The sequence below is a fragment of the Lygodium microphyllum genome, chromosome 29 (genome assembly GCF_053477565.2).
Source record: "Lygodium microphyllum isolate KBCC chromosome 29, Lygodium_microphyllum_v1.1.10, whole genome shotgun sequence".
In the NCBI taxonomy this organism is placed as follows: domain Eukaryota; kingdom Viridiplantae; phylum Streptophyta; class Polypodiopsida; order Schizaeales; family Lygodiaceae; genus Lygodium; species Lygodium microphyllum.
Window position 1 is genome coordinate 36,878,139 of NC_141163.1, and position 14,442 is coordinate 36,892,580.

Here is a 14,442-nt window from a genome sequence, read left to right on the forward strand (position 1 = left end):
GGGCTAAAGTAAGAGTGTTGTTTTAGATGCAAAAATTACTAGATTTTCCAATCTCTAATTAGTGAAGTTAACCCCTTTTACAGTAAGTATAAGACCTACATAAGGTACCACATGCAACTCACTTTACTTGCTATACATCCAAATTACTCAAACTTTTTAATGCCTAATAAATAAAGTTAATCCCATTTATATTAGATAAGTTGCCAAATGTAACTTGCCTGCTTTACATTCAAAAGGCACAACAAGCACCCTGTGTAACATCACCCTCAAAGGAAGTTGTAAGCTTTTATGAAAATATCAAAAAGCAAAGGTAAACTTATACATTGGCACATCATGGACTAAGGAAGTTGCCTTAAGGGCATGCTACACCTAAGTCGATGGACTTAAACAAGCAAAAGGGAGTGTGAAAGCACCAAGGCCACCCACACATTAACTATACGAGGACCCCATTTGTGCCAAGTACAAGAGAGAGGGTGTTTGAACTGAAAGAGCAATTTAAAGGATAGATAAAAAGGGTCTTCAAAAGCCAGAACATGATTTCTACCAATCAATAACAGCCAAGTCTTTGGACTTCTCCAAGTTCATGGAGAACCACCATTTTTAGAGTACTCCATAAACTCCCTAAAGTTCCGATACAAAGTTAAAAGTAATCAAATAAACTAGCTACGCAGTATTAAACTTGACTATGTAAACGTTTACAAGTGGAATTTACTTGGGAGTGGCTTTGGTCTTAGACCTTAGTTGTCTGTTGCATTAACTTGGGTTTTTGTGGTCTTTTGGGATATCTCTTTAGAAGTTTTACGTATTTTGATACGGTAGCTCTGCACTAATCGAATCTCTATGCCCCTTTGGAAGATACCAACAATCGCGAGCTGCAATGTGAGTGGCCTATCGGTATAAGGAGGCGAGAGGACCGACGTCTGATGCAGGCAGATGCATGCATCCAACCATGAAACCTGAATGCAGCTCCAATGAGAAACCAGAATGAAGTGGCACCACAGTGATAATGGCAGTGACTATATTCACAAACTGATGGCAGACGTAATTACGCCATCCAACCATTCGTTCAGCATACTGGAATAGATTTGTCCAGTTTCAGAGAACTGCACAATATGCTGAAACCAAACTACTTCCAGTACTCTTGAGTTCCATGATTCCTTCATAGAGAGAGCTATATGAATCGCTTGATTGTGAGAAACCCTAACAGGCAAAAAGTATTAAAAAGTCCCCATTGAACTACATTTTGTCACAATTCTCTAGACAAGGTATGATGTGTTTGCTTCTCCTGTTCGGCTAACAGAGATTATTGGGTGAAATTGTGAGCATCATCCTAGCTGATGTTAATGCCTAACCTTGCCAAAGTGAACTTGTAGTACAGATGATGGAAAAGCCTTGGCCTTTCTTTGAGTGAGCGCTTGAGGGTTGGGGTGTGGGTGCCCTTACCCTTGCTTTGAGTGCCTCTCAACGAACTTGCCCACATCGTCAAGAAGCCTCCTTGAGAGCTTCAAGTTGGGAATGAGATGGAAGCAATGGACACCCCCTCTGTAGTACCTTGTTTGGACCTCCTTCCCCATGCGCCGGCTAAGGGTTTCGACATAGCGCATTCCCCAATCCTTCAAGAGGTCAAACTCAGCAATGGCCACAAAAGAAGGGGCTATGGGGAGGTCAGCATGTTGAGCAGCCATGGCCTCGAACACATGGCATGCAGGATGGTCTCTAGTTGCATCAAGAGGCAGGTAAGCCTTCCAAAACCAGTCACAAGCTGACAGATTGATAAAGGGAGAGGAGTATGAGAGCCTCACCTCAGAGGGGGTCCTCTCCTCTCCCCCAAAGAAAGGGAAAAGGAGCACATTCCCTCTCACTTGGACCCCCCTGCAGGCACCATCATCATCATTTCCTTCCTTTGTTTGCCTTTGCTTCTGCCTCTGTGCCAGGGCCATGGCCACATGGTGCACAATGTTGCCCCCTGCACTGTCTCCCATCAGGAAGCATCTTGAAAGGTCCAGGCCATGGAAGAAGAATGACGATGACGCAGCGGCATTAGATGAGACCGCATTCTCGAGCCATTCGATGGCTCCGATGCAGTCATCATAGGCGATGGGGCATTTATGCTCGGGAGACCTTCTGTAATCCACGGACACAACGCAAACCCTAAGGTCATCAGAGAGCTTCTTGCAGAAGCCATGAATGGGGGCCGAAGCAGCACGCATGAAGGCAAAGCCCCCTCCATGGAAGTAAAACAGCACGGGAAAACCCTGAGATGATCCTTCCTCTTCTTCTTTTTCTATTTGATGAGGCTTGTACACAATGATCCCCACGCCCTCGTTTATGGCAAACTCCCTGCACCAGTCTGAAGGTGACACCCTAACCTTCATATCCATAAGGTCGCACAAGCCTCTCCTCAGTCCGCCATCGCTCCTCCTGCTCAAGGTTCTAAAGATCTCGTAGAAATGACTGAAGAATTTCAAGCCGAAGGGCAATTCTGCTCTGCCTATTTCCGTTGACCAATCCTCCATGGCAGCTCCCTTCAGAGAAACTGTACTGATGAATAGGGCCTAATAACTCTAGGCCAGCTCAAATACATTTAAATAATATAATATAATATAATAAATAATAAATATAGTTATGCAACATAGATGATATCAACCATGAGCGGCCATTTGATTGATTGGGTGGATGCATGAGTTGTGGTAGGTCCCATGCACGAGTCCCACAATTGACTACTTTCATGGGTGCCCCACCTCCGAGGAAAAAAAAAAAGAACAACTAGACGATCCGTCTCTCAAATATATTCAAGCTAGTCCGCTTCGCTGTCATAAAGTGGCAAGCGAAGTTGCCATGCAGTACTCGCGACAATCCATTTCTCCTCTTTCCCTCTCCTCTTTTCTTTCTTTGTTTTTATTTTTTTTCTTCCTTCTCTCTCTCTTTCTCTCTCTGCCTTTTACTTTAGTTTATTTTCTCTCATCTACTTATTCTCTCTCTCTCTCTCTCTTTCCTTTTCTTTTCTCCCCTCTTTTCTCTTTTCCTTCTCTCTCCTCTCTTTTTTATTCTTTTTCTCTCTCTCTCTCTCTTTACTCTATTTAACTTTTTTTCTTTTTTCTCTTTTTTAAATTTTATCTTTCTTGTCTATGGTTCCCTCTCTCTCCCCCCTATTTTCTCCTCCTGTCTCCTCTCTTTTCCTTTTTTCTCTCTTATTTTTTCTTTTTTATTCTCTCTCCTTTAATTTTTATGTTTCCTCTCTCTCTCTCTTCCCTCTCTCTCCCCTCCCCACCTCTCTCTGCCTTTTATTTTAGTTTATTTTCTCTTATCTCGTTCCTTTATCTCTCCCCTTTTCTTCTCCCCCTCTCTTTTCCTTCTCTTTCCCTCTTCGCTTTTCTCCTTTTTTTTTCTTTTGATCTCTATCTTCATTCTCTTTTTATTATTTTTTCTTTTCTCTCTTTTAAATTTTATATTTTCTCTCTATAACTCTCTCTCTCTCTCTCTCTCTCTCCCCTTTAAATTTTATGTTTCCTCTCTCTCTCTCTCCTCTTTTTTCCTTTTTTAATTCTCTCTCCTTTAAATTTTATATTTCCTCTCTCTCTCTCTCTCTCTCTCTCTCTCATCATCTTCTTCTCTCTCTCCCTACCTCCCCTCTCTCAAAGCATGTGAAAAACTATATTTAAAAAATTTAAATTTTTTATATTTATTTACTTTTAAATTTCTTTTAAAAATCTAAAAATATTTAATTAAAAGTGAAAAAGAGAGGAAAGTTTAAATTAAAAAGTTTAATCTAACTAAAAGAAGGGGAGAAGAGAGAGAGAGAGAGAGAGAGAGACTTTTGATTTAAGAAGGGGAATAAAGAGGACTCTCTCTCTCTCTCTCTTCTTATTCTTTTCTCTCTCTTCATTCTCTTCAAATTTTAATTCTCTCTCTATATTCATATTCTCTCTTGTTCTTCTTCTTCTTCTTCTTCTTCTTCTTCTTCTTCTTCTCTCTCTCTCTCTCTCTCTCTCTCTCTCTCTCTCTCTCTCTCTCTCTCTCCTTTTCTTCCCCCTCTCTCTCCTCTCTTTTTCTTCTCTATCCCTTTCCCCTTTTTTCTTTTTTTTTTCTTCAGAATCTTCTTATTCTTATTCTTATTCTTCTTCTCCTCTCTCTCTCTCTCTCTCTCTCTCTCTCTCTCTCTCTCTCTCTCTCTATATATATATATATATATATATATATTCTCTTTAAAAATTTTACCTTCTCTCTATCTCTCTTTTAAATATTATATTTTCTCTATAATTCTATGTGTGTGTTCATGTTCTCTCTCTCTCTTCTTCTTCTTCTTCTTCCCTCTCTCTCTCCCCCTTATTTTTTTATTTATTATTCTTCTTCTTCTATCTCCCTTCCCCCCTCTTCTTCTTCTTCTTCTTCTTCTCTCCCCTCTCTCCCTCAAAGTATGTGAAAAACTATGTCAAAGAATTTAAATTTTAAAAGTTTTAAAAATATTTAATTAAAAGAGAAAGAAAAATAATAATTTTAAAAAAAAGGACAAAAATGTGGCAAGAGGGCTTATAGGAGGTTCAACTAATGAACATAATCCAAACTTGAAAATCTTTGGCAACACACACACATTCATATATATGTATAAGTGTGTGTGAATAAATGATAGGCACATACATAGATAATTTTGCATTTTTTTCTCTTTTTATTCTCTCTCTCTCTCTCTCTCTCTCTCTCTCTCTCTCTCTCTCTCTCTCTCTCTCTCTTTATATATATATATATATATATATATATATATATATATATATATATATATATATATATATATGTATGTATGTATGTATGTATGTATGTATGTATGTATGTATGTGTACATACATATGTGTATGTTTAATACATGTGTCTATTTGTGTGGTCTCATAAATGCATATCCTATCCCTCACTCTTATAATTTTTATTTTCTCTCCTTTATTTTTATTCCTCTTGTATATCGTCTTTCTTTGTCTCATATGTGTGCATATTGTGTACACGTGTGTGTATATATGTGTACATGTATATATGCATTGTATGCATGTGTACATACAAACGATACCTTGAAAGTCCAAGAGTGTTTAACATGTATCTCTTCATCGAAGCCTCCAACTTGCATGAGTTTTTAGCCCCCTTTTTCTCCCCGCTTTTTCAAGCTTGGTCTGCCCTATTTTTGCCTTTTGTTCATGCTAAAATGCTCCCTCCTTTTCTCTCTTTATCCTCCCTTTTCTACCCTACAAGAAAGTCCCACAAGTTCACAGAGGGTCACACGCCTTCTTACTCTTAGTCACACAGACTTATTTGACTTTCGCGTCTCCTCTTGAGTTCAACCTCATTACCTGTGACTAAACTTTAAGTAAACCACTAAGTCCAAACCTGGTAGTGTCTTGAGATCTTCTACAACCTGTCTTGTCATGTCTTGTGTACAAGCTCCTGAATACATGAAGTTATGGGACCTCATCTATCTTCATAGTATGAACATAAAATCATATGATATCCACCTTCTCCAAACCTTCACATCCTCTAACATGTGCTAGACTTTCATGCTTTTGCAAGTTCGGAGCCCTCACTATCCACTTTAAGATCATCCTCATCATCAACACTATCTTGGATACTTGCATCCAACTCCTCTACCTCACATGCATCAAAATCATATCAGACTTTGATCCACTTCCTTGCAATTCATATCCTCAACTCTATGTATTATCTCACATAGATGTAGCATTATCTTCCAAATGTGAATAACATTACTTTGTACCAATCAAGGTTAATCACTCCTTGCTTTGAAAACGGTCAATCATGACCACCCTATAGGAATCTATTCATAACTTTTGATCCATGACTTCAATCACCAAGGTTTCTTTTGCAAAATTGTAGTTCCACTTCTAATTTACAACTTCTTTGAGGACAATAGGACTAAATTCTAAAATATTATTCCCAAAAAAAAAATGCATAGCTTACAACACTCTTTTCGTGCATGCAATTTCGGTCAAACATTGGCCTTTCAAAGCCTATAACTCTCCCATACTAACTCGGATGAAAACCAAACTTGGTAAGACTATTCTTGAGGTATAAAAGCTTAGTCTATATGTGTTAGTCATCATTAGAACCTCTCTAATTAACACCAGATTTTAAAATACCAAATTTTCCCTAAACAATCAATTGCAACGTGGGTTCATAAACTTCTCTTGGCTCAAAAGGCCACATCATAATCACCCAATAAGTTATACATACAAACCACATGCTTTTTCTTAGTTCATGGGGCCTATATATCACACATGGCAACACTTAGACCACTAGGAGCAAAAGTCCACTTCATCTTCTTGTATAAGTCGACCTCATGAAAGCATTCACCTAGATCATACGTGTGAATATATGTATCCTCCATAATCATGCATTCAATCCATCCATAATCATACACACAAATACATAGTTGTTTTTTTTAAATCATCTTGCTTTATTTACCCTACATAAAAGTAAATACTAGTGAAATGTATTCCCTCATCTTGCTCAATTTACCCTGCATAGAAGCAAATATTGGTGAAATGCATTTCCTCACCCTTTCTTTGCCATATGCATCCTCAACTTGTTTAGATACTATACATCTTACATAGCTCACATCTTCAACTTCCTGCAAGCATTTCGATACCTTCCTATCAAAACTCATTAAAGCATCCATCTCATTTACATCCCGAGTTAGTATATCCTCTGTCTGTATTAGTAAAGCATCAGACAAGGCATGAGTACCCTGTATACTCTCTCTTAATGCATTATTTGCATATACTAGCATCGTATCATCTGCACCTACAAACTCTTTAGTATCTACACTTTTAATCACAACATCTTGAGTCTACATAACCTCATCAAGTAAAGCATGTACATCATGTACTACATCAGTATCTGCAATACCCTTTATCAAAGCATCTTGTCTTATTCCCCTATGTGTAATGCTGAAAATAACTAAACTTTTAGCCTATATATTGACTTTTTCATCCTCAAGAAGGCCATTTTCAGCTTTAGCTTGCTTTAAAATAGTACCAAATTCATCAATGAACTCTAATTGATTCGCTTGAAAATCCATGTTCTCATCAACCTACATTAGTGCCCAAGTGATCTTTGGTGCACAAATTGGATGTTGGATGCGTATGTAGCAAGCGTCGGAAGGTCCCCAAGAACAAAAGAACTCTACTTAAGCTAAAAAAGCAAGAAGATAGATTTGCACGACATGAGGCAAAAAGACAAATTGGGTACCATCTCCCCCCATACCTTGTGTGAGCACTTCAGAAGGCATGTATTTATAAATTTATTAATCTTCAAGCTCAAAAATAGCCCAATTTACAATTAGCATGTTTTTGGCTTTTGTGTTTGCTTTTGCCCAAATAAAGAGTAAAGCGTTTGGGCGTTCCAAAAGTCGGGCTGTGCCCAAATACAATGTCCAATCATGAAATATTTAAACTGAGCGCCTATGCACATACAAAATAATAAATGTTTTTCCAACGCTTTAATAAATAAGCACACCTAAATAAATATTGACACCCCACCTTTAGTGATAAGGCGTGTGCCCATCAAAAATGATAATTTCTTCTAGGCAATCTGAATACACGCCATCGCCCGGTGCTTCCCAATGCCCCACTGCCTGCTCTACACATCAACTAAAGCATTCATAATTGTTAGAAAATAATAGGATAAAACCCACAAAAGTGAATACCTAGTAGTCTTCAGCTTTAAAATAATTAAATAGGTTGGAACTCTATCCTAACCTTAATTTAATATGAGTGCACTCTAAACTCATAAACGTCCATTAATTTAAATATGTATTTTGCAAAATCACCCGCTGTGGAATCACCCACGTGCACATTAAATTAACATGACACACAAAAAGGACAGGCATCCCCGTCAACTTCTCGCACAAGAAATCCACCTTACGTACGAGCCCTGACAAATACATGTGGTTTTATGGAATCCATCGAAAAACCTCACGGAATCCACTGTGGAATAAAAAACTCACAGAATCCACCGTGGAATATGCCTCCTAGAATCATATCCTCGGGGTGGGATAGCAATTGTCCTCAATTACTATTAGCTCAATGTGGAGCAAACAGTGAGGAGAAAACACTTAGGTCACTAGCGTGCATCCATTGGGCCTCTTCAACAGGATGATTTTTAAACTTGACCAAATATCTAGAGTATCTATGGCCACTTCTAGTGGTCATAAAATCAGTGTCTAGAATAGTTTCAGGTTCAGGGATTTCGTTTCTTCTTCTAACAAAGGAGGGTTTTCATAGACAGGGTGAACAGGTAATTGGCCTCTAAAAGGTCGTAACAAACTGATATGAAAAGTATTGTGGATTTGCCAGTGTTGGGGTAGTTCTAATTTAAATGCATTGTCATTGATTTTGTGAATCATATGGCTAACTTAACAACAGGGTATTTCTCAACACTTTGCAATCTTCTCTTTTCAATGTGTAACCAGACATAATCATCGACATTGAAACTCATGGCTTTTCTTTTCTTATTAGCTTGTTTAGTGTACAATTGCTAGGCTTTCGCAATCATATCTTAAACGTCAGCAAAAATAGTAGCATGCATATTGGCAATATCATAAGCAACTTTAACTTTGTTCGATAATGATGTGATAGGTATGGGCAATCTATATCCATAAATGATTTCAAAAGGTGCTTTATGTGGCTATGTGGGGTGTATTATTGTATGCAAATTGAAGTAGATGCAAATGTGTATCCCATGTTTGTGGTTTTGTAATTGTGTATACACACAAAAGATCTAGAATTGTATTGTTTGTAGCTTCTGTTTGTCCATTGATTTCAGGATGGAATGCACATAAGAAATCAATCTTAGTACCTAAATTAGCAAACAAACGAGTCCAAAAATTGTTACAAAATCTAGAATCACGATTAGAAATAATAAATTTTGGTAAACCATGGTTAGTGAAAACAGACTTCAAAAACAATTATGCAGCTTGAGATGCAGTTAATGTTTTCTTACATGGCAGAAAATATGCTTGTTTGCTAAATCGGTCTACTATAGTCCAAATCATATCATGATTAGCTTGTGTGTTAGGCAAACCAGTTATAAAATCCATTGAAATATGTTCCCATGGACGTTCAGGAATTGGTAAAGGCATTAACAAACCATATTGCTTATCATGGTGTCACTTGACTCTTTGACAAATTAAACACTCAGAAACAAAGCTAGAAACATCAGATTTCATTTGTGGCTAGTAAGAATCTTCAACCAATGTTCTTAAAGTGGAAATAATATCTCTATGGCCTTGATATGGAGGACAATAAATTTAGTGCAACACAAATGATCTAAATGAAATAGTGACACACAATCTTTTCTCATAAAACATAAATCCATCAGAATAATACAAAGAATCAATTGGAATCCAGTTATTAGCAACTAATTTGTTCCAATCAGCTTGAAAATTAGGGTCATGGTCATAGGTATCCTTCATAGGAATAAGGGAATCAAAAATTAGAACGGAAATACTATGGATACTTGGTCTTCTACTCAATGCATCGACAACAACATTTTCTCTACTGGGTTGATATTGGATAAGTGGATGGAAACTTTCAATGAAAGCAGCCCATTTAATATGACGGTCAAAGATTTGTGGCTGACTAAGAAGATGTTTGATACTTTGTTGGTTTGTTTTGATCATAAATTCTGATCCCATTAGATAGTGTTTCCGTTGATGTAAAGCTTATACTATAGCTAACAATTCCTTATCATAGGTAGAATACTTGAGTTTGTCTTTTTCGGCATACTCTTCTTTATGGAAATAATCATCAAATTGATTGATAAAAGCGAGAACAGTTTTTCTATCATGTATCCCATTAAAAGTACGGAATTTGAAATTTTTTTTTCTTATCTTGGCTTCTTTCCTAATAGATTATGCTTCAAGTGTCACATCAATCGTACGTCGTATAACATCTTTACGTTACGGTCCATCTTGATCGACAGTAGATCGTTGAAGAGTAGCCAGTTGAGCTTGCAAAGTTTGGCGAGCTCTTCGTTCCTCTTGAAGTTGCATCATAATAAGATCCAATTTTTGCTCCACCATTGGTTCCAGTAAATCACCTTCGGCCAAAAAATCTTCCATATTTTGATTGGACATCCCGAAAAATTTCAAACAACCTCACACACTCGAAATCTTGTTAGCGGGATGAGTGTTGCACAAGGTTGGGTTTACAAGGCTTGCTTTTTTTTTATATATGGCTTTTTGTGATCTTTCTTCTTTTGCGGATACAGTAATCGATGAATGTCTTCTTCAAGTGGGAAATAGACTATGAGTGTCAATTTGCTTGCTAGAAACTATCTCTGTCAAATTGCAGGTACGAACAAGGGCTTGTTGGAGTTGCAGAACCGGTTCAGGGTTGGTTCAGTGTGAACAACCACTATGGGAAAGATTGAAAATTGGAAATGTGAGCCTTAGTAAGCTTTAAAGCTTTAAGATTTATAAAAGCTTAATGTCTCTTTTTGAAATTGACAAGACCAGAGGACGTTGACGGCGGATTCGACGCCCGCAAGTACGTACTGCCGCCGTCGTCACAGAAATTCAAAGTGCTTAAGCTTTTTCTTAAGCTTTAAAGCTTATAAACTCAAACTAATGAAAATCCCCTTATCTGTTTCTCTGAGAAGAAAATGTCTTGCAAAGGAACTTCCCGAGTGGTCCTTCGTCAACAAAGAGTGGTCGTTTGCAAACCAATAGCACAGCAGGGGGTTCTTCACCGCCACGAACACGCTGGTATTGACGGTTCGCATCGCGAGACTAACTGTAGAGCCTGTTTGTTCCAAGAGCTTTGTCTTCACACGATACGGTAAGCGATTGGAAGCTCTTGATCTCAGCTTTGCTCTAATACCACTGGTGCACAAATCAGATGCTGGATGCGTATGTAGCAAGCACCGGAAGGTCCCTAAGAACAAAAGAACTCTACTTAAGCTCAAAAAGCAAGAAGATAGATTTTCACGACATGAGGCAAAAAGACAAATTGGGTACAATCTCCCCCCATGCCTTGTGTGAGCACTTCACAAGGCATGTATTTATAAATGTATTAATCTTCAAGCTAAAAAATAGCCCAATTTACAATTAGCATACTTTTGGCTTTTGTGTTTGCTTTTGCCCAAATAAAGAGTAAAGTGTTTGGGCGTCCCAAAAGTCGGGCTGTGCCCAAATACAATGTCCAATAATGAAATATTTAAACCGAGCGCCTATGCACATACAAAATAATAAATGTTTGTCCAATGCTTTAATAAATAAGCGCACCTAAATAAATATTGATGCCATGCCTTTAGTGATAAGGCACACGCCCATTAAAAATGATAATTTCTTCTAAGTAATCTGAATACACGCCATTGCTCGGTGCTTCCCAACACCACCGTTGCCTGCTCTACACATCAATTGAATCATTCACAATTGTTAGAAAATAATAAGATAAAATCCACAAAAGTAAATACCTAATAGCCTTTAGCTAAAAAGTAATTAAATAGGTTGGAACTCTGTTCTAACCTTAATTTAATACAAGTGCACTCTAAACTCATAAACGTCCATTAATTTAAATATATATTTGACGAAATCACCCGCTGTGGAATCACCCACATGCACATTAAATTAGCACGATACCCGAAAAGGACAGGCGTCATCGTCAACTTCTCGCACAAGGAATCCACCTTATGTACAAGCCCTAGAAAATACATATAGTTTTATGGAATCCACCGAAAAACCTCACGGAATCCACTGTGGAATAAAAAACTCACGGCATCCACCATGGAATATGCCTCCTGGCATCAATCTCTCTCACAAACTATTTTTCTCTTACTAATATCTATAATTTTATCATAAAATTCATGCTTGGCAATTTCAAGCACCTTCAAGCAACCATACCTAGATATCTCACCTTTCTTCTTTACTTCTTGCTTCCTTTCCTATACTACATCTTCCATTATGTGTTCAGGAGAGGCTTTTTCAACAATCTTCTACAACTGTATTTTACTCCTTGTTATTCTCTTTGAGGCACCTGCAACATCATTGTCTCTTCTCCTATTTTTCTCCATAAGTACATCAATATTCTATACTTTTGCCAAGTATGCATAGGCTATAAAGAAGTCAAACGGAGCATCCCAACCTATCATACTTTGTATATTTTGACTAGCTCATGAGAATTCCTATTGGGGGTTGAAGGCCAGCCGCTTACGTTTACTTATATACAAATCTTGACACGTGTACATTGCAAGTGGAAGGTCCCATCACTATCACTTTATTCTTTACTTTTTTAGTCACAAATATATTAAGAAAAGGCAAGTCACACATTGTGACTATTGGAGTTCCCACATTAACTTGGAGTTATTATGAATTGAGGGATATCCCCCCATTTTAGCCATGCATACTATCCCTCTAAAAGAGGCTCTAAAAGAGGGAAGTCAACTTGTTTGCCAATGCTTCATTAATGCACTAATTGAAAGGATGTTACCATTGACAAATTTATAATCCTTCAATTGTTTATTTTTTTGGAGTGATACATGCAAAATATTATTTTAGAATGTGAAGTAGGAATCGGCTAAAGTGCTAGTCTTGAAAGCATCTAAAAGAGGTGGCATATTCTATGTGTTTTCAAGAGTCACAATGTATAGTATCATGTTATTTAGCTCAAAATATGGAATGGGAAATGGTACAACCTAATTTTGTTTACCATTCACAAATTGGGTGTGCCTAAAATTTATTATACATATATGGAAAAATTGTGCATCGGGATGGTTTTTTCCATGGATAAATCTAGGTACTATATTCTGTAAGAGAATGTAGTATTTTATATAAAGGCGAAAGAGTTGATGTCGGACCATGGAACTCATTTCCTAAATAAGGTGATCAAAAGCTTGAGTGAGGCCTAGCAGATTAAGCATAATAAAAATACACCTTTTACAATCCACAGGCAAATAGGCAAGTTGAGAGTACCAATAAGCAACTTGTGGGAATCCTATTAAATATCATCTCAAAAAAGAAATGAGATTGGGATAGGAAATTATATGTGACCATATGGGCACACAACATGACCTTTAAATGAGCTACTAGGCCACACCTCGTTCAAATTAGTCTATGGAGAGGAGTGTGTATTACCCCTTGAGATCGTGTTACCTACAATAAAATTCACAATCAACCATTCTTTGGGGAATGAAGATACACTTTTTGAATGCTTTACAACCTTAGCACATCTTCATGAGCTTAAACTTTAGAGTTTATTACATTAGGAGGGCAATCAAGTATCGTATGAAACAACTTCATGATGTAAAAGCAAAGAATTATACCTTCAAAAAAGGACAACAAGTCCTGTACTATGCTGCACGTAGGGAGTTTTTTCTTGGAAAATTAGAGCCTAAGTGGGATGGTCCCTATAGAATCATTAGTATAGGTAAAAATAAGTCTATAATTACATTATTAGCAGATTTATAGGGATATAATTTAATAATAAGATTAAGACTTTTTTTATAAGCATACTAATGAGATGAATGCTCTTGCATGTGTATATTGTGTTGATTTGAAACCTGCACAAGAGAGGTTAAAACCGATGATGACGTGACTGATTCCCTATCTGGAGCACTTAGAGTTGGAACAAAGATGGTTAAGGTTTTTTGGTGGAGAAAAGTGTATAATGTGATTGACCAAGAATATGTAACATTTATTTAGGAAATCATGGTCTTCTGCCATCACTACCCGAGTATTTTGACAAGTATCCCAGTAGCTTTCAATGAAGAAGGTGGGATGGAGCCTTTGATTCATCCTCTCAATATACTAAACTTTGATTATCATACTTATGAAAAGAGGTATTGATGATGGCTGGCTATGTAAACCCTTTATGGACATATACATTGCATTTTGATGGAGCATCCGGGGGTCCCAATAAGAAAGAAAGTATCATGGTAGTCATTAGAGGTCCTCACGATAGGGTCACAATAAAATGAGCTACCTATCTTGGGATGATTGGATTTACTAACAATATGGTAGAATATAAAGCCTTGATAATGGGATTGGATGTGGCTAAGAGAGGTGGTATCCACCAATTATTAGTAAAGGGAAACTCCTAGTTGATATTGAATCAACTAAATGGAATGTGCATAGTATGGAATCCTATCTTTTGTATGTATTAATGTACTGATATAGACTTGATCAACAAGTTTGAAAGGGTGTCTCTTCAAGTGGTTCCATAACATGGAAACCAATTTGCCGATTCATTAGTGAATTATGCTTATGAAGAAGATCTCTTTTTCAATTGCGATCTAGCTTGGATATATCTAGACTTGATGATGGGATAGGACCTAATTGATTATAGGGACTCTTATCTAAACATGCTTTACATGGCAGGTAGGGGCTAGTTTGGGTAATGCAAAAAGTAGACGAGACATGTCTACAATTATTACCTTGGATCCATAGGCTCA

General features: G+C 37.3%; 1 protein-coding gene across 1 annotated transcript; it reads right to left on the reverse strand.

Moving 5' to 3' along the window:
• Positions 1 to 535: 535 nt before the first annotated feature.
• LOC148010523 (gibberellin receptor GID1B-like) lies at positions 536 to 2,542 on the reverse strand. Its single transcript, XM_087672114.1, has one exon. The coding sequence runs from the start codon at positions 2,514 to 2,516 to the stop codon at positions 1,440 to 1,442; it is 1,077 nt and encodes a 358-aa protein (XP_087528240.1). The 5' UTR covers positions 2,517 to 2,542; the 3' UTR covers positions 536 to 1,439.
• Between the last annotated feature and the right edge of the window lie 11,900 nt (positions 2,543 to 14,442).

Excerpts from the sequence above, each read along its gene's own strand:
- LOC148010523 (XM_087672114.1), bottom strand. The coding sequence starts at position 2,516 with ATGGAGGATTGGTCAACGGAAATAGGCAGAGCAGAATTGCCCTTCGGC.